Source organism: Acipenser ruthenus, chromosome 2, assembly GCF_902713425.1.
Source record: "Acipenser ruthenus chromosome 2, fAciRut3.2 maternal haplotype, whole genome shotgun sequence".
Lineage (NCBI taxonomy): Eukaryota > Metazoa > Chordata > Actinopteri > Acipenseriformes > Acipenseridae > Acipenser > Acipenser ruthenus.
In genome coordinates, this window is record NC_081190.1 from 109,688,888 (window position 1) to 109,709,462 (window position 20,575).

Here is a 20,575-nt window from a genome sequence, read left to right on the forward strand (position 1 = left end):
TGCTGTTGCCCAGTACCAGTTGAGATGACTATACCCATTTGCTAAGCTGGATTCAAAGCTAGTCTTTTTGATGTAAAAGGTAAGGGCATTGGTACATACTATGACACAGATCCCCATTCTCAGTGTAATACATACAGTAGAACCCAGGACAAATAACATGCAACAATTCCAAATAGATATAGAAAATTCACGTTGATACAATGAGGGTCAGTTTACCTGAAACCATGAATACAATATGCATGTCTAATAAAGTGACTGATACATTTGAAAAGTAGGTCATGGTCACTCAGTGGGCAGAACATTTTGTAAAATACTCTCTGTGGATAACATGTAAGTCCTCTACAAACATGTATTCTTACACAGTAGTACTGTACTGTGTATAGTGTTCACCGGGGTCCCTTTTAATAAAAGCTATCCCCTTCAGTCATGTTTTTTTTTTTTTAATTAAATTAGAGTGTGAACTCTATTGATTTTTGAGAAACAAACAAATAAACATATATACATTATAAAATAGATATATAGATAGGAAACTTGGTACAATTATGCACATAGTAAAAGCATAGCAACCCATAGTAAAAGCATAGTAAGCCACAGTAAAAACATAGCTACCCATGGTAAAAGCATAGCAACCCATAGTAAAAGCATAGCTACCGATGGTAAAACATAGTAAAAGCATAGCAACCCATAGTAAAAGCATAGTAAGCCACAGTAAAAACATAGCTACCCATGGTAAAAGCATAGCAACCCATAGTAAAAGCATAGCTACCCATAGTAAAAGCATAGCAACCCATAGTAAAAGCATAGCTACCCATAGTAAAAACATAGCAACCCATAGTAAAGCATAGCTACCCATAGTAAAAGTATAGCAACCCAGAGTAAAAGCATAGCTACCCATAGTAAAAGCATAGCAACCCATAGTAAAAGCATAGCAACACATAGTAGAAGCATAGCTACCCATAGTAAAAGCATAGCAACCCATAGTAAAAGCATAGCAACCCATAGTAAAAGCATAGCTACCCATAGTAAAAACATAGCTACCCATAGTAAAAGCATAGCAACCCATAGTAAAAGCATAGCAACCCATAGTAAAAGCATAGTAAGCCATGGTAAAAGCATAGCAACCCATAGTAAAAGCATAGCTACCCATAGTAAAAACATAGCTACCCATAGTAAAAGCATAGCTACCCATAGTAAAAGCATAGCAACCCAGAGTAAAAACATAGCTACCCATAGTAAAAGCATAGCAACCCATAGTAAAACCATAGCTACCCATAGTAAAAGCATAGCAACCCATAGTAAAAGCATAGCAACCCATAGTAAAAGCATAGCAACCCATAGTAAAAGCATAGTAAGCCATAGTAAAGCATAGCTACCCATAGTAAAAGCATAGCTACCCATAGTAAAAGCATAGCAACCCATAGTAAAAACATAGCTACCCATGGTAAAAGCATAGCAACCCATAGTAAAAGCATAGCAACCCATAGTAAAAGCATAGCAACCCATAGTAAAAGCATAGTAAGCCATAGTAAAGCATAGCTACCCATAGTAAAAGCATAGCTACCCATAGTAAAAGCATAGCAACCCATAGTAAAAGCATAGCTACCCATAGTAAAAGCATAGCAACCCATAGTAAAAGCATAGTAAGCCATAGTAAAGCATAGCTACCCATAGTAAAGCATAGCTACCCATAGTAAAAGCATAGCTACCCATAGTAAAAGCATAGCAACCATTAGTAAAAGCATAGCAACCCATAGTAAAAGCATAGCTACCCATAGTAAAAACATAGCTACCCATAGTAAAAGCATAGCTACCCATAGTAAAAGCATAGCAACCCATAGTAAAAGCATAGCTACCCATAGTAAAAGCATAGCAACCCATAGTAAAAGCATAGCTACCCATAGTAAAAGCATAGCAACCCATAGTAAAAGCATAGCTACCCATAGTAAAAACATAGCAACCCATAGTAAAAGCATAGCAACCCATAGTAAAGCATAGCAACCCATAGTAAAACATAGCTACCCATAGTAAAAGCATAGCTACCCATAGTAAAAGCATAGCTACCCATAGTAAAAGCATAGCAACCCATGGTAAAAGCATAGCTACCCATAGTAAAAACATAGCAACCCATAGTAATGCATAGCTACCCATGGTAAAAGCATAGCTACCCATGGTAAAAGCATAGCTACCCATGGTAAAAACATAGCTACCCATAGTAAAAGCATAGCTACCCATAGTAAAAGCATAGCTACCCATAGTAAAAACATAGCTACCCATAGTAAAAGCATAGCAACCCATAGTAAAAGCATAGCAACCCATAGTAAAAGCATAGCTACCCATAGTAATAGCATAGCAACCCATGGTAAAAAAAATTAAAAAAGCAGTGTAATAAAGCATAGTGACAGCATGGTAAAGCACAGGTCAGCATTGTAAATCCCAGAGGGGTGTGGTAAAGTATAGTTAAAAGAAAATATGGAATGCTATGATAAATGCATAGTGGGAAAAGCATTGGTAAACTGCAAAATTACCAGGCAAATTTACTGTGGTCAACTTTTGTAAGGACTAATTTTCCTGCCAGGGCCTCTCTAGAATGAACTACATATTACAAAAAGCGTTAAGAAGTAAATAGTCTTTTTCATATGCAAATACAATTAAAGTGAATGCATAACTAGGAAGCAAGTGGTTAGAGACTAAATACAGTATATTATATGATATGCCACATTGTTAAGGTTCTGCACTATTGTTTGTAAAAGTTTGTAAAAATGTAAAAATTAAAGGTTGAGGTTTTAAAAATTCTATGCGGTGACATGTGCATAGAAGATGATATAAGACATATAAACAAATTACTTGCCTGTAACTGAATAAGATTTCAATCTCCAACATGGGATAGTTACTGTTTTGCGCAGACATATGGCGGGTTTAAAAATGTATTGTATTTCATGAGTATACATTGGAATAATGACACACAATATACTAAAAAGGTGCCTAACCAAATTGTTTAAATAATTTGAGTTAGATTCCTATTTATTTAACTTCATATGGAAAGACCACACAATTTGACACACTCCAGCAGATATTGACAGTGCATTCCCCTGGGTCGATTTCAAAATTGTTGATGGTGTTTCTTTTAGAATTGGGAAGTACTCAATAGAAGATGGCAGCTAGGATTCTACCGGCACAGATGATGCCAGATGTATTCTTATACAGAGCAAACGTATTACAACTCAATATTGGAGCAAAAAACAAAACACACAAAAAAACATTGTAACAATTTGCCTCCTATGTATCTATCCACCTGCTTACCATCACAGTTAAAAAAAAATGTTATCCAAAGCCCTATTGACATGGCATACACAAATTTGATCTAGATGGTTCCTCCTTTGCTCATCATGTGACAGCTACATTCAACAATGTGCCAGATGGCTTTAGAAAACAACCAGTTGTATCCTGTGCCCTTTTAAAGTGGAAGGTTAGATAATCTCTTGTGTCTAAGGTGTATTATAATGTACAGTAGATCTCTATATACACTATGAATGGTTAATTGCAATTGAATTATCCATTATAAACTATATTGTGTTAAATCTGTTGAGGATAAGATATTGATGAATGTTTGTTATTGGATAACTGTGACATTGTTCTTGTCAAATAAATAATAATAATAAAAATCGATGTTTCAGTTTGTATGTCTTCATCTGTAGATGTTTATCTGTCTATTAAAGTTTTCTGTCAGATATATTGGTTTATCTTAGCCCATTAAAAAAATAATCATTTTGTGTTACTGGAAAGAATCAAAACTATTGCAGGATGATGGAATCATCTGATAAAAGTAATACGATTAGAAACAATAGGATATGGTAGCAATACCAAACATAATCTTTTTACAAAATGTTGGTCAAAGGCAATGGAATATATAAATACTAATGATCACCCAACAGATTAATGATTTAGTTAGACATATATATATATATATATATATATATATATATATATATATATATATATATATATATATATACATATCCAGTTTGGACTCCAGGTTAAGGTTGTACTGTAAATGCAATGGACAATAAAACATTTCAAGGCATAGTAATGTGTTGCGTTAACTGGGTTATACGCAAGAACATTTTTTTTGAAGGATTCACGTTTTCCAGAAGTGAACATAATGATATCACAGATACGCATGAGACGTTAGATGCGTATTAAAAACTCCAAGTGTCTGTTTATATATGCTTCAGAGAAATGCAATTGACCTTGGGTTGTAAAAAACGTTGCAAGATACACTTGGCAAGTTGTAATAAACAGTCGTATCTATTGCATAAGATGAATTAATTTATGAAATAGTTAATATTGAACGAATCGACTGGATTTGTTTTGTTACGGATATAAAATCCAGTTTTGAAATAAATCAGAACATATGTTAGTGTCACCTCCTGTCTGTTATCATTCAGGCAAAAACGATCATGTGAAAAGATGTTTTTTTTTTTTGTTTTGGGTATTCGCCAGCAATCGCGTTTCGGGCTGGGGCACATTTGTCTGACGACAACAGGAAGATAACTAAGTAGGATCCTCATCTGAGTCGAGCTTGTTTCTCTTTTAAAAGAGATTGCGGGAAAATTCAGGCGTTCCATTTATTTAGACAGCTCTGTTGATACCTGCACGGCTGTAATCTTTACTCGGGACAAGGCATTTGGTAAGGGGAAAATGTGAACAGGCTTAAAGTATGGCATGCAAAGATGGTTTCTGCCAAGAAGGAGATGGTGATTGCGATGTCCTCCAGTTACATTTCTACTCTAATATACTTTCTCTACATGACAGCCTGGTGAGTACTGTGAAGCTATCTAATTCATTGGTCAATTTCACCTTTTATTAAACGATCTCTGTGATTTCTTAGTCTCTCAGATTGCTTCATGGGCTGTACAATGCTATATTTCAGGGGGGGCAGCGTTTGTTTTCTCAATGACATTTTACCATTCCGTGCTTTTTAATCATTTTGCAGTATAAGGAAAACCTCAGGACAGATAAAAAAGGATGAGAAAATATATCCAGAAAATTTCACACGCATACTGGACCGACTTCTGGATGGTTATGATAGCAGGCTGCGACCTGGTTTTGGGGGTATGTTTCCAAACCTTTGTAGTTGTTAAGCTGTAAACTGAAGAAATGTTTTTTTTTCTTTAAAAAAACTACTCAGTTTACTTTTTGTTCGTGTGAAAGTAGGCTACCTATAATTGTAAGAACGAAATAAATGTGCATGTGTGTATATTGTGTTCCACCGAAGTAAGGGTAACTAGTTAATAAGGACATAGCCATAGGTTACAATATAAACGGCTCTCGTATTGAGAAGCCAAATAACTATACGTGTTGCATCTCCCAAGAAACTATTAACTGAGAAACAAAACGGTGGTAATACATTTTGGACAATATTGTAGAAAATAATTTTGGAAGTCTTGAGTGGTGTTGACAATTGTTTTGTACTTTTTGCGCTTTATAATAATAACGTGTAATCTAGGCATCTCCCTGGTTTCAGTTTTTAAAGCGATTTCTTATTTTATCTAACTGCGAAAATGACAATACTAAGTATAGGACAGGCTTTTAAACATCCGTCTTAGTATGAGCGGAGTGTGTGTTTGTGCTTTATTAATCTGCTCTATATCTTCCTAGACCGAGGAGCCTGTCACTAGCAAAGTTCAAATATCTTTTTGTGAGGTTTGTCCTGTCTTTCCATTGCCAATAACGAGGATCCTCTCGGCGTTTCTCCTTTTAAAAACCAGACATAGCATGTTTTATAGCAGATGTCCAGTTTAAATCCCTGTAGATACAGTTAAAACGGTTTTAGTTATTTTTTTATTGAATTATATAAATATCCAGTTCTGCTAGAATAATTTAGATTGGTTAATAGGAATGTAGGTCTCTTAATGTGTATACACATTAAAATACACTCTTTCCAAGATTAGTGAAGTGTTAAGTAAATTACAAGCCCATCTTTTGCCAAACAGCAATGTGTTGATGTGATGCCTGCATGTACCTGCAGGAATATCAGCTGCTGCCATTTTGCTAGTGTCTGGAAGGATCAAACTTATTATATAGCAGTATGCTTAAGCAGGTAACATTGGATGTTAGTAAGGCCCAAAGAGATCTAGAAATAAATACTGCCAGTGATGCTAAACATAATCCTAAAAAAACCTTCCAATATTATAAAAGTAAAAGAACTGTGAAACAGGTGGTTAAAGGTATTAAGGGATGGATATGAGAACAAGGTTTATAAGGACTGAAAAATATCTGATTTATTTTTTTGAATGTTTTCACCAGACAGGATACAAATAATATGCCACCAGTGCTGCCCATTTGCACACACACAGGTCTTGAAGATTTCAGCGTCAGTGAAGTAGAGGTATTAAATAAGCTACAGGAAATACAAAATAACAAATCTATGGGCCCAGATATTATTTATCCAAGGGTGCTTAAGGAAACAAGGCTAGAAATACTAGCTACTATCATGAATAGTTATATAGAAACAGGGGAGGTCCCTGAAGACTGGAAGCTTGCAAATGTTGTGCCATTATTTAAAAAGGGGGATATGACAGACCCAGGTAATTATAGACATGTTAGTTTAACTTCTGTAACATGCAAAATGATGGAAGCAATATTAAGAAGTAAACCTGAAGACTATTTATACAGCAATATATATTAGCCAGCATGGGTTCAGAAGAAGGAGGTCATGCTTAAATAACCTACTTGACTTTTTCAAATATGTTACAGCTTCAGTAGATGATGGCAATGTTTATGATAATTTATCCTGATTTTCAAAAAGCCTTTGACAAAGTCCCACATGAAAGACTTACAAGTATATTAAAATCAGCAGGAATACAGGGAAGGTCATGTAATTGGATACTGAACAGGTTAAAAAACAGAAAGCAAATAGTAATTGTGAGAGGTGTAAAATCAGATTGGGGGGGATGTACTTACGGGGTACTACAAGGGTCTGTACTTGGACCTTTACTGTTCCTCATTTATATAAATGACTTGAACCAAGATACACATGGCAAGATTGTCAAATTTGTATATAATGGACTCTGAATCAGCATCAAAGGGATTTGGACCTTCTCTGTAATTGGGCAAAACTGTGGCAAATTAATTTTAATGTTAAGAAATGTAAATGATTGCATATTGCACATAATCCATTTTATACGTATACAATGAACAGGATGGACATAGGGGATGAGGACTTTGAAAAGGATTTTGGGGTTAGAGTGGAGTCATCATTAAAAGTATCTAGCCATATTTGGTGAGGCAGGCAATTAAAAAGGCAAGTAGAATGTTTGGCTATATTGCAAAAGGTGTGGAATAGTCCAGCGAGTATATGTTAAGATTTATACAATGCCCTAGTTAGACGCCACCTAGAATACTGGGTGCAGTTTTAGTCATCTCACTACAAGAAATGATTGCACTCGAGAAGGTACAGAGAAGGGCATCTAGGCTGATCCCAGGACTATACCCGTTCTGTACTGGCACATCCGACCCGTGAGGGCTCGGTACGGAACGGGATAGGGTGGTTCTCCACTGGCTATTTGTCAAGCCGAGCGAGAACCAAACCATGAAACTCCTGCCTCACAAGACATCTGAATCCGGCTGCGAGCCGAGCCAGGGGCGGGGTTAAGGATTTTCATCATTACGTTGCATCAGTCAGTACACTCCAGAAACAAAAACAACAAACATGGCAGGCAGTGAGTGTGATGAGAGAAAAGTACAGTCTTGGGACACTGAGGAAGTGCAGGCGCTAGTTTGTCTGTGGGCAGATAGAAGTGTTCAGGAAGAAAAAACCATTCTGAACTTATTTACAGAAATATACAAAATACTGTACAGCTGTACCGTACATACAACTACGGCTCGTTGCACTCGTGCAGATTCTTTTTTAAGCACCCAAACAAAAAACAACTGGAAAAAACAACAACTATCCTTAAACGGGATATCTTTGGCAAATCATATTTTTAAATTCTTCTTTTTTTTCTCCTTCAACAGAACTAATTTAACTTTAGTAAGTCAATGTAACATTTGTTGATTATGTGGATTATAAAGACATTCCTGAATATATCTACAAAATATAGCGATATAAGATACGGCTATACAGTCAGTCTATTCATTTTTGAACACCTTTTGTTTGCACGTCTTTTGGCAAACGGAGATCATTAATAACAATTAATAACAACTGTCTTTCATTGCGTGTGTCGTCAGTAGCACGGCTCAGCTCTGCAGTGGAAAAACAACCCAGACTCCCCTCAACCGCACTGTGAGGGCTCGGTACAGACCCGGCGCGGCTCGATTATGGAAAAGAGGAAAAGAGGCATTAATGACATAAGCTATGAGGAAAATAATTACATCTCTTCAGCCTAGAAAAAAGGAGGGAAAGAGGGGACTTGATTGGTCTTTAAAATTCGAAATGGTCTAGATATAGTTAATCCAAGACACTACTGTACTTCAGATTTAGCACAGAGAGAAGAACAAGAGGGCATAAGTGGAAGTGGAGTAAAAGTTAGTCTAGAACAGAGAGTTATAAATGCATGGAGTAGCCTACTAGGTGAAGTAATAGATCTAAAACTTGGGACATTTTAAAAAGAATAGAGTCTGTGCGTTCCAATTAGTAGTCGTCCCCCCAAGTAGGGGAGAATGGTGTGCCAACAAGGGACAGGCCTTGAAGGGCTGAATAGCCTTTTCTCAGTCTCAAACTTTTCTTCTGTTCTTAGACTTGAGTATGTATGTGGGCAATTCAATACACTAGAACACTGACTAGTTAACAAATTGTTAAATATGCAAAACAGAAAAATCTAGCAGTACAGGATTCTGTAGTGTCAAGTCTCAGGGTGTAATATCTGAAAAATAGCTATACGTACAGTACTTGGAAATTGAGACTACATATGAAACTCAGTCTTGCTGTAGTTCATCGGCTGTGGAATCCAGTAAGAGGGAAATAAATAAATAAAAGGTTGCCTTGGAGACTGAAAAAAAGTTCTTATGTCTTAAAATCCAAGCTGTTGATGAGGATGCATCATTTGTGGTTCTTAGCATGTTATGACTTGTAAGTAGCACCCACCCTGTGTTGCTGTACGGTACTGTCACAAAGACGGCCAGAGTGGGTGGCGTCAGACCAGACAGGAATTCAAAACAAAGACAGTGGTTGATGATGAGCTGAGTGCAATGGCTGCACTCAGCGTTTATTAACAAATAAAAGGGTTGAAAACAGCACAAAACACGGGACACGGCACTTCACGCCAAAATAAACAGGTAGACAAAACGGACAGACACTAACAAACAGGGACGAACAAACACGGTGAGTGAAAACACTATTTACTTTATATTTACGTTCTTCCGTTCTTATTTTAACTCTCCTTCTCCACACTCGTTCTCCACTCACCGAACACCAACCACGAGTGACTAAACGTGCATCTATTTATACTGTTTGTGCTGGGATTCAATTACTAATTAATTATTCACTTGAATCCCAGCACGTGAATTCATTACGTGAAACCCCGTGTTCACATATTATATTTTAAATGCACGTGCGTGATGTGCAATCCCGTGCCTAAATACAAATATACACTTTTTAAATACACGTGAAACACAGACCCGTTTATATCCCGTGTACCAATGACTATACACCAACATTAACACACGCACGCAACATACAAATGCACACAGGGACGGGGCACATTGCCACATATACCCCCCCTTGTGCGCAGCACACATGGCCTCAACGGCCACCTCCCCCCTTAAAAATCCAGCAGTCCAGGACAAAGTCTCGGGCTGGGAAGGGAGGCTTCAGTGGGCCCTTGGCTGGCAATGCTGTCAGCACCCCTGCCGGTAGTGGCACGGCTGACAGCCTGTTGGTCCCGTCCTGCAGCGAAAAAGCTGCGGGGGCAGGTGGTCCCCCGACCTCCCCCTTCTTCGTAGCCGGCAGCTCCCTCCTGTGGGGCTCCAGCCACAAGAACTCCTGCAGCGAAACTGCTGCTGGGGAAAGTGGTCTCCAGACCTCCTCCCCCTTCTTCGTGGCCGGCAGCTCCCCTTTCTGGGGCTCCGGCCACCGTACTCCCTGCGGAGGTACGGGCAGCAGAGGCAGTTCCTGCTCCTCTGCTCCAGGCGGTGGTGGAGGCAGAGGCAGCTCCAGCTCCTCTGCTCCTGGAGGTGGTGGAGGCAGAGGCAGCTCCTGCTCCTCTGCTCCTTGCGGTGGTGGTGGCGGAGGCAGAGGCAGCTCCTGCTCCTCTGCTCCTTGCGGTGGTGGTGGTGGCGGAGGCAGAGGCAGCTCCTGCTCCTCTGCTCCTGGAGGTGGTGGAGGCAGAGGCAGCTCCTGCTCCTCTGCTCCTGGAGGTGGTGGAGGCAGAGGCAGCTCCTGCTCCTCTGCTCCTGGAGGTGGTGGAGGCAGAGGCAGCTCCAGCTCCTCTGCTCCAGGTGGTGGCGGAGGCAGAGGCAGCTCCAGCTCCTCTGCTCCTGGCGGTGGTGGAGACAGAGGCAGCTCCAGCTCCTCTGCTCCTGGCGGTGGTGGAGGCAGAGGCAGCTCCAGCTCCTCTGCTCCTTGCGGTGGTGGTGGCGGAGGCAGAGGCAGCTCCTGCTCCTCTGCTCCTTGCGGTGGTGGAGGCAGAGGCAGCTCCTGCTCCTCTGCTCCTGGCGGTGCTGGCTCCCTCTGCTGTGGCGGCTGGGCATGTGCGCGCCGTGCTGCCTTCAGCAGCATAGCGAGAGGCTGCTGGGGGACACCAGCATCCTGCCCTTCTCCCCCCCAAAAATTTTCAGGGGGTTGAGCCTGTAACCCCTCCCCTTCCGGCTCTTGGGGCTGAACCAGCAGGCATTTTCCCTCTGCTGGTGGCTTGGGTCCCAGGGCTGTGGAAGCCCCGACTTGCCTCCCTTTGGGCTGTGGACGCACCGACTCCTCCCTTTTGGGCTGTGGACGCACCGACTCCTCCCTTTTGGGCTGTGGACGCACCGACTCCTCCCTTTTGGGCTGTGGACGCACCGACTCCCCCCTCTTGGGCTGTGGACGTTCGGGCTCCCCCCACTCAGGCGTAGGACGTTCGGGCTCCTCCCACTCAGGCGTAGGACGTTCGGGCTCCTCCCACTCAGGCGTAGGACGTTCGGGCTCCTCCCACTCAGGCGTAGGACGTTCGGGCTCCTCCCACTCAGGCGTAGGATGTTCGGGCTCCTCCCACTCAGGCGTAGGATGTTCGGGCTCCTTCCGCTTGGGCTGCGGACGCTCAGGCTCCTCCCATTTGGGCTGTGGACGCTCAGGCTCCTCCCATTTGGGCTGTGGACGCTCAGGCTCCTCCCATTTGGGCTGTGGACGCTCAGGCTCCTCCCATTTGGGCTGTGGAGGCAAAACCAGCAGGCATTCACCCTCTGCTGGTGGAGATGGGGACAGCAGGTACTCACCCTCTGCTGGTGGAGATGGGGACAGCAGGCATTCACCCTCTGCTGGTGGGCCTGCTACCTGGGCTGCTGTTCCTTTTATCGTTGCCTCCAGGTAGCTGAGGAGAAACTCCACACCTTCCTCCAAGGTGTTTGGGGTGTGTTCCTCCTGATAGGCCTCCCATCTCTCACTGTCCATCATCCACAGGGCCCGGACGATTATGGGCAGAGACTGGGCCTCCAGCCCAGCATTCTCTAGGAACCAGCCCCGCAGTTTGATGGCGTCTTCTGCCATTGACCTTTTTTTTTTTTTTTTTTTTTTTTTTTTTTTTCCCAGACCCCTCCTGGTCTGACGCTTGGAGGCGCGGCTATCCCACGATGACACCACGTGTCACAAAGACGGCCAGAGTGGGTGGCGTCAGACCAGACAGGAATTCAAAACAAAGACAGTGGTTGATGATGAGCTGAGTGCAATGGCTGCACTCAGCGTTTATTAACAAATAAAAGGGTTGAAAACAGCACAAAACACGGGACACGGCACTTCACGCCAAAATAAACAGGTAGAAAAACGGACAGACACTAACAAACAGGGACAAACAAACACGGTGAGTGAAAACACTATTTACTTTATATTTACGTTCTTCCGTTCTTATTTTAACTCTCCTTCTCCACACTCGTTCTCCACTCACCGAACACCAACCACAAGTGACTAAACGTGCATCTATTTATACTGTTTGTGCTGGGATTCAATTACTAATTAATTATTCACTTGAATCCCAGCACGTGAATTCATTACGTGAAACCCCGTGTTCACATATTATATTTTAAATGCACGTGCGTGATGTGCAATCCCGTGCCTAAATACAAATATACACTTTTTAAATACACGTGAAACACAGACCCGTTTATATCCCGTGTACCAATGACTATACACCAACATTAACACACGCACGCAACATACAAATGCACACAGGGACGGGGCACATTGCCACAGGTACCCATAAGGTGAAAACACAAATATATTCCAATATAATCCAAGCCATATAGGCTACAACCGCACAAATCTGAGAGGCTGTAAGTATTTCATATTTGCACTGTATTTATAATTGTATTATATTATATTATAAAAGTGCAGCTTGAACTACGTTTATTTGCAAAGCCTTCGTATTCAGCTTCAGTAACACACACAATGAAAATAACTGTACTTCTTGTGGTTCCACAACCATCGTTTGAGGCTAGATAATTGTAACATATTTGCTGTGGGAGCAGACAGCCCCAGGCTGTACTGTGATTCAATGCAGGTATTTAGGACAGATTGGTGTAACAAAGATTTCCTGTGTGTAATTCATTAGGTACAGTGCTTTCATTTCTCATGACTGACAGGTGAAATAAGGCTTGGCAACAAGCAGCAGCCAATAGTGGGATACAGAGAGTGCCTGCTTTCAACAACAAACATGTTGGGTATATATAAGACCCAGGTAGAAACTGAATTGATAATTTAGTCATTCCAGCACCCTAGAACATGTTACAATCTACAGTAGTATTTTATATGGGACTGTATTCAGTCATATGCTGTATTTATAATACACAAATGTTTTGCAGTAATGGTATATAAACAAGTTTGTTCTTAGAGAATGTTAAATAATAATTACAACAAGAAAGCAATGCATCCATGTATTTTTTTATTAATAGAATGTTTTTCGTGTTATTAATGTTTTTTTTTAAAGAATATTCTATGTAAGCAGTTAAGCATTACTGACCTGCTTTTGAACCTGTAATACCAGACTGTACAGATAATAGTATATGATGTTGTGTGTGTATATATTTGTGTGCGTGTGCGCGTGTGTGTGGGGCGTACTTTATGGTTGTTTATAATTTAATCTCCATAGGTCCAGTTACTGTAGTCAAAACTGATATATATGTGACAAGCTTTGGACCCGTATCGGATGTTGAAATGGTAGGACTTTCTTTTATATCTAGTTTATTTGAGATAATTAAATGAGATACAGCCTGGGATTACTGTATTGCCATTTATAATTTCTACATTTTAGTAGGTTAACATGTAACTGTGGTAACCCCAGGGCAGTTTGAAACAACTTGCTGCAATCATTGACCTTCCTGTGCACTCACACGTAAACAATGCATAAACCACAACTTCACTGTTTTTACAGTTATATAGTTTAATTAACAAAAAAAATAGTTATCCATTTTCAGATGGAATTATTTTGTACTCTACCTTGCCAAACAAACGATCTAAAAGTAGAGCAAGGTAGAAAATGAAATACCTTCAATTTTGACTATTGTTACCTTCAGTGATTTACTTATGAATCAACAGAATAGTAAACTAATGATTTGTTTTGATTATTTTCAAATTTAGGAATATACAATGGACGTCTTCTTTCGTCAAACCTGGGTAGACAAGAGACTAAAGTATGAAGGCCCCATTGAAATACTAAGGCTAAACAACCTAATGGTCACAAAAGTGTGGACACCTGATACTTTCTTTAGAAATGGGAAAAAATCTGTCTCACACAACATGACAGCCCCAAACAAGTTATTTCGAATCATGAAAAATGGGACCATTCTGTATACAATGAGGTATGTGGTTTATATTTGTTCATAATATGATTCTGATAATGAGCCTCTTACCAATTCAGTCATATACCGTATAACGGGAAATTTGGGCTGGTGTTAAATTCAGTGGATTTGCTACCTTGATAGATTTGGGCGGTTTTTGAATTGGTGTTTTTTACTTAGCACGTTCACAAAGAAAATGCAACACCTTTGTATTTCTACTGTCAGTTTTAAAACAGCTATGGTCCACTAACATAACACAGTGGAATGGTCACAGTATCATTTCGTAATTGTAGGACAGTATTGCCACATGTGAAAACTTTAACAATAAAGCTGAAACAAAAATGCTTTAAATTTAAAACTAGTTAATAAACTAGCAAACACTGGTAACATCAGCTTGGTTTTATACGATGCAGAAGTAATTTATTTTAACATATTGTTCAGGGACTTTGCGATACCTGCACACGGGTGTCTTAATAGTAGTATATACAACGTATCGACAATAACCATCCAAAGCAAATTTGCACCATTTTCTTACAGACTTGTTAACAAGTCTGGCCTAAACTATTTTGGTTGTCACAGTACTTAATTACTCCTTCTAACACAAAACTTATTAACATAATAAAGAACAGTCCTACAGGTACCACAGTAGCAGGCGCAGTTTACACTCAGAGTTTCTGATCGCATTTTAAATTCTAGATTTTTTAAATCCATTGATGGAACTGTCCGGCCTGCTTTTAATTTTTTCAAGCAAATTGGCTTCATCACACTGTCATTCTCATATTCACTTTGACATCAGACACATCCTTTCCCTTGCCCAGCGCTTCTTTATCCTGTGCTGCATACCAGTCTGTCAGAGGGCAGGATCGCTCACTGTATACCACATTCTGATTGGTGGAAGAATTATTGGCGATCCAATCAAAACCGCCAACAAAGCCAAAATGTCCCGTTATACGGTATTTTAACAGCCATTAAGCAGTTGCATTAAATTATGTATTTGGTTTCAGGCTTACCATAAATGCAGAGTGCCCGATGCGACTAATGGATTTCCCAATGGATGGACATGCTTGTCCTCTTAAGTTTGGAAGCTGTAAGTTGAATACATAAACCATACAGGACTCGATTCTCAAAGCTATTACATCAATATCATCAGAAATGCAGTTTTAATCTAAAAGGAAAACAAAACACCAACTGAATGTTTTTTCTATTTTTATCAAAGTATTTATGTGTTTGTTTGTTTTCCATATTAGAATTATCTTTACTATATCTCCTTTACTGTGTTAGTGAATAGGGGTTCTACCATTTATCAGATATATCATGTGGGAGTAGATACTGTACAAAATAGTGACAAATGTGTTGCTGGTGTTGCTACTGCATTTAACATGTTGTCTTACATATGTGTTGAAAGGTCAATAGACACAATACAAAACCATTGAAAATGCAGTTACTATTCCTCCACACAACTATAGTGGTGGTTTGGATAGTCTAAACCTTTTTTCTAGCATATCCCATATCAGCAGGGTGGCTCTGTCCAGACAAGATTAATGTACACTGGCAGAGTAGTGTGAAGGTGCCAAGGAAGCCCTGTGCCCATTAAGCATTGCCACACTCATGTTGATCGAGAGCTCCTGTCACTTCTGCTATCAGTGTTTCCTTTTTTGAGTTCTGAAACATCTGCCTGTCCTTGTGTTCAAGGATTAGTGACAAACAGACAGACCTAATAATTGTCTGATCTTTCTACATTCGGTGTTAGTGCTTCAAAAGGTCAAAAGCTTGTATTCAGCCTGGGGGTGACTCAGTCTAACAGCATCTCAGTGTGCTGCACAGTAGCACTGTGCAGGGGGAGTCCCTGTCATTTTGACAAGATTTGAAACCATCATCTCTTTTTTTTTGCCTTAACTGAAGGTTATATGATTTGTCAGGTTATGTGTGGTTATTTTACCCTGGTTAGACCCAGTGATATACAACAGATGCATTGGAATAGCTCCCCACCCCCAAGTCAAAAAGTTCCACATGTCTATTCTGTCATATTTGCTTGTCTACTTTTGTCATGGGCATTATGTAAGATATATTGGTCCCCAAAAAATGGCGATTTGGCTTGTGTGTTAACCTAAACCTAAAAAAAGCATGTTGAGTTGTTCTCATTATTAATGAGCATTTTCTGTTTTAGATGCATATCCGAAAACTGAGATGATTTATACTTGGAAAAAAGGGCCAGAAAACTCAGTAGAAGTCCCCCAAGAGTCTTCCAGTTTGGTTCAATATGATCTGATTGGACAGACGGTGTCTAGTGAAATTGTCAAGTCTATTACAGGCAAGAAAATATTTATGTCCTAATTTATTTACAAGGTTTGCTCTGTACATACAACTAGCTGTATTCCTCATCTTATATTAATTGACTTATTTGAATAAATATACAACTGGTGTTAAATATGTTAAACATGTAAATATGTTTTCTTTTTAATCCAAACTGAACGTCTTGTAGTATTTTCTAATTTGAATGATGATTTGCTAAATGACATCAGATATAATTCTCAGAAAAGTAATGGGTAGCATTTGAAAATGATTGTGTCTAGTTTGTAAACATTTTAATAAAAGCTATTCGGGTGACTGCTTGTTAATTACCCTGTGACATTTTTTTTCACATTTTCAAACACTGTGTTTACTGTTTTTCAGGCGAATATATTGTGATGACAGTTCATTTCCATTTGAAACGGAAAATGGGCTACTTTATGATTCAGACATATATACCATGCATTATGACAGTAATCCTCTCTCAAGTATCATTTTGGATTAATAAAGAATCTGTCCCTGCTAGAACTGTATTTGGTATGTATTATTTATAAATCTCTCTGTGTTTTATAGGGGGCAAGTAACAGTTTCTATCCAAATTATAGTTTGTTTATGAAATCTGTTTTAATGAATTTTAGGGATTAATGCTAGTTATTTTTCATCTTCCCTATATGATTACTGTACCTCTTTAGATTATAGTATTCAGGCATGAAATAACAAGAGGAAAAAGGAAAATATAAAACAATTCTTGGCATTTAAAATATGACAATACTCTGGTTCCCAAAAAATGTTTCATGACTTGATATATAGCTGAATTACTATTATTATTATTATTATTATTATTATTATTATTATTATTATTATTAGTCGTAGTCGTAGTAGTCATAGTGGTAATATTAGTAGTCATAGTTTTAATAGTCTTGTTTTATATTATTTGCAAAATTGCACAGGAACCTTCTCACAATCTACAGATACTAAGGGATTAGCTGGATACATACTGTGGGGCTCATTACGAAGCGCAGTTCTGTCCCTGTCCTATTTTACTATTCCCATTTCCGTGCGGAAAACAAGGATTTAGCGGATGCAAAATGAAAGGGGCGGAATAACGGCGGTGCCTCATTAGCATTGAATTAATGATGTTTACACATGCAAAGCTGCATGCTAAAGACAGATAATGAGCTGCAATACATTCATATGCTGTTCACGAAGGTCTGACAAGGATTTTGAGCAGGCAAACATGACCCAAAAATCCCACCGACTGAATGCTGCTGCAAAGCGGAGAGCATAGGCAGCAGAAGCTGTGTAGCCATTTGAAATGGTAGATATTCAAGGTCTGGTATAGCCAGAACGTATTAATACAACATTGTGGTTTATTTGGGGCTAATTGTAAGTAGACTAAGATAAAAAGAAAATATGCTGAAATAATTTAGTTTCAATTTAAAATAATATTTTATTATCTACGCGTCCTACAACAATGTGAAGCCTACAAAATCAGCATGGTTTGTTTTGTACTGTATTGCATAGACTAAAAAAAAAGACTGCTAGGTATTCATTTGATTTTACTACTGTACTGTTTAAGCCTATTGTACATATTTATATTCTTACATAATGTAATGTGTACAGATAACTTAATGTTATTTTAATATGCCCTCATATTTATTAGGCAATTAATATTTGATTTTATGTTTGTTTTTACTAAACAAACATAAATCAAATTGAAAACTTACAAATACATATATAGTACTTTAAACAATGTTGAAATATATATATATATATATATATATATATATATATATATATATATATATATATATATATATCTCCAGATATATGAATAACGAACTAACTAAACTAACAAATAAATAAATACATAAATAAATACATAAATATATAAATAAATACAACTTGCTAAGATAAAGAAACACCTCCCCAAAACCTGAAGAAAAAAAAGTAGTGAAAAATGTAGATATATTCTTAACCTCAAACAAAAAAAACAACAAAAAAAACAAAACAGGTCTGCAATTGAACTCGGATCTGGAGTTGTAGTTGTAATCTGGGGCGGGGGAGCGGGGGGGCAAGCATCCAAAGCCCAAGAGGGAGCCGCACCAGTATCCACCAGCAGAGGAAGATTGCCTGCTGTTCCCACCTCCACCAGCAGAGGGAGACTACCTGCATATCCCACCTTCACCACCAGAGGGAGACTACTTGCAGCTCCCGCCTTCAGCACAAGAGGCAGAATGCCTGCAGCTCCCACCGTCACCACAAGAGGAAGGACCAGGACGTGATGCTGGCATTCCTCAGAAGCCATTGCATAGGCTGCTGAGGGGAGCGCAAGGGAAAACAGCCAGGCCGCGAAGAGGGCCAGCACCCCAGCAGCCATTGTTAGAGTGGCCAACCCCAGCACCACGACTGGTCCTGATTCCATCACCAGGGGGAGAAGTGGAGCTCCCACTGCCGCCTTCTTAGCCAGGGGCTCCCCTCACGGCTTCACCTTCCGAGGGACCACTCTAGCCCTGACCCGCATCCCCTGGGGTTGCCTGTCCCGCACCCCTTGTGGTTGCCTGTCCCACACCGCCTGGGGCTGCCGAGCCTACAAAGCCTGGGGCTGCTGAGCCTGCATCACCTATGACTGCCTAGCTTGCAACACCTAGGGCTGCTGAGCCTGCAACGCCTAGGGCTGCTGAGCCTGCAACGTCTAGGGCTGCTGATCCACCATTGCCCGGGGAGGCCAGCTCGCCATCGTCTGGGGAGGGAGGACGGCTTGCCATCACCTAGGGAGGCTAGCTCGCCATCGCCTGGGGAGGCCTGCTCTCCATCGCCTGGGGAGGCCTGCTCGCCATCGCCTGGGGAGGGAGGATGGCTTGCCATCACCTAGGGAGGCCAACTCGCCATTGCCTGGGGAGGCTAGTTCACCATTGCCTGGTGAGGCTAGTTTGCCATTGCCTGGGGATGCCTGTTCACCATTGTCTAGGGATGCCTGCATGACACCGCCTTGGGATGCCTGCCTGTCATCACCTGGGGTGTTGTTGAGTCCAACAGCACATTTGCGCTGCCAGAAATTCTGGGGCCGTAGCCCAAGAAAAGGGAGCTGCCGGCTACAGAGCAAGAGGAAGAAGTGTCGCTTCCGCTGCCGCCGTCTTGGCCAGGGACTCCCCTCCTTAGTTCACCTCCCAAAGGTTCAGAGCTGTCACTGTCGGAAGGGCCAGAGCTACCGCTGTCTCTCCCTTTTACATTATAGGAGGGACCGGAGCTGTCTCTGCCTGGGGGTCCGGAACCACCACTGCCTGGGGGTCTGGAACCACCGCTGTCTGGGGGTCCGGAACCACTGCTGCTAGGGGGTCTAGAGCCGTCACCTCCTGAGGGTCCGCTCCAGCCATTTCCTCCCAAGGAAATGCTCCTACCCTGTCCTGCACCGTCCAGGGCTACTGAGCCTGCACCACTTGGGGTCGCTTGCTCGCCATCACCTGCTCGCCGACGCCTGGGATCGCCTGCTTACCACGACCCAGGATAGCCTTGCTACTGCCCAAGGTTGCCAGTTTGCCACTGTTTGGATTGCCTGCAGTGAGCCTCTGTTCTTGGCTCGAGACTTTGTGTGAGACTGTTGGGTTTTTAAGGGGGGGGTGGCCTTTGAGGCCATGTGTGTGCACAAGGGGGGGGGGGGGGGGATGTGTGATGGAGTCTCCCACGCCTTTGTATATTTTGTTATGATTTATTGTATTATTATTGTTTGCGGCACGGACGAAAAACCGCCTCCATTACTTGTTATTGTTTTAATGTTTTAGAATACCTCGTGAAGATACGTGACTGCTCAGCTACTAAGTATGTAATTAGCTGTCAGTCACGCATCTTATTAAACCTGTGCAAAATGTGACCGAGGGATAATAAGATAATTGTTAGCCAGTTAATCCCTCGGTCACCAATAAAAGACCTGCAGCTTTGGCTGCACGGTGTTGAGTGTGTTCAAGAGGCAGAACGAGTTGGGTGGTGAAGGAAAGTAAAGCTTAAAGTAAATGTAAAACAATTGCTAAGTGTGCTGGGTCTACACCAGCACCATACTTGTTTTGTTCCATCTGTTTGTTTATTTTGGCCAACGTGCCCTTTTCTTTTGTGTAGTTTTGTTTGAATCTTTTGTTTGTTATTTAATAACACGTCTCAGTTTGCCCTGCCCTTCCTTGTTTTGGTTTGTTTTTCTGGTCTTAAGTCACCCCTACAGTCAGCCTGTTCACACCCATTCATGAGTAAACTTGTGCCTTATTCAGGATGTTTTGGGTAGCTCTACATCAAACTTGTCACTTGACCACCAATTAGAAACCTAGGCTGAAAT

At 40.7% G+C, this 20,575-nt stretch overlaps 1 protein-coding gene across 3 annotated transcripts in view; it reads left to right on the top strand.

Moving 5' to 3' along the window:
- The first annotated feature begins 4,249 nt into the window (after nt 1–4,249).
- The window catches only part of LOC117409363 (gamma-aminobutyric acid receptor subunit alpha-4-like), a 32,693-nt gene continuing 16,367 nt past the window's right edge, over nt 4,250–20,575 (top strand). The window contains exons 1-7 of one of the 3 annotated variants that reach the window (XM_034015294.3): nt 4,250–4,816; nt 4,994–5,112; nt 13,275–13,342; nt 13,763–13,983; nt 14,967–15,049; nt 16,130–16,273; nt 16,636–16,788. In XM_034015294.3, coding sequence (XP_033871185.1) covers nt 4,731–4,816; nt 4,994–5,112; nt 13,275–13,342; nt 13,763–13,983; nt 14,967–15,049; nt 16,130–16,273; nt 16,636–16,788 — 874 coding nt within the window. In that variant the 5' untranslated portion in view covers nt 4,250–4,730. The remainder of the gene's footprint in view (nt 4,817–4,993; nt 5,113–13,274; nt 13,343–13,762; nt 13,984–14,966; nt 15,050–16,129; nt 16,274–16,635; nt 16,789–20,575) is intronic. The other 2 variants (XM_034015292.3, XM_034015293.3) reach the window with 2 other exon arrangements.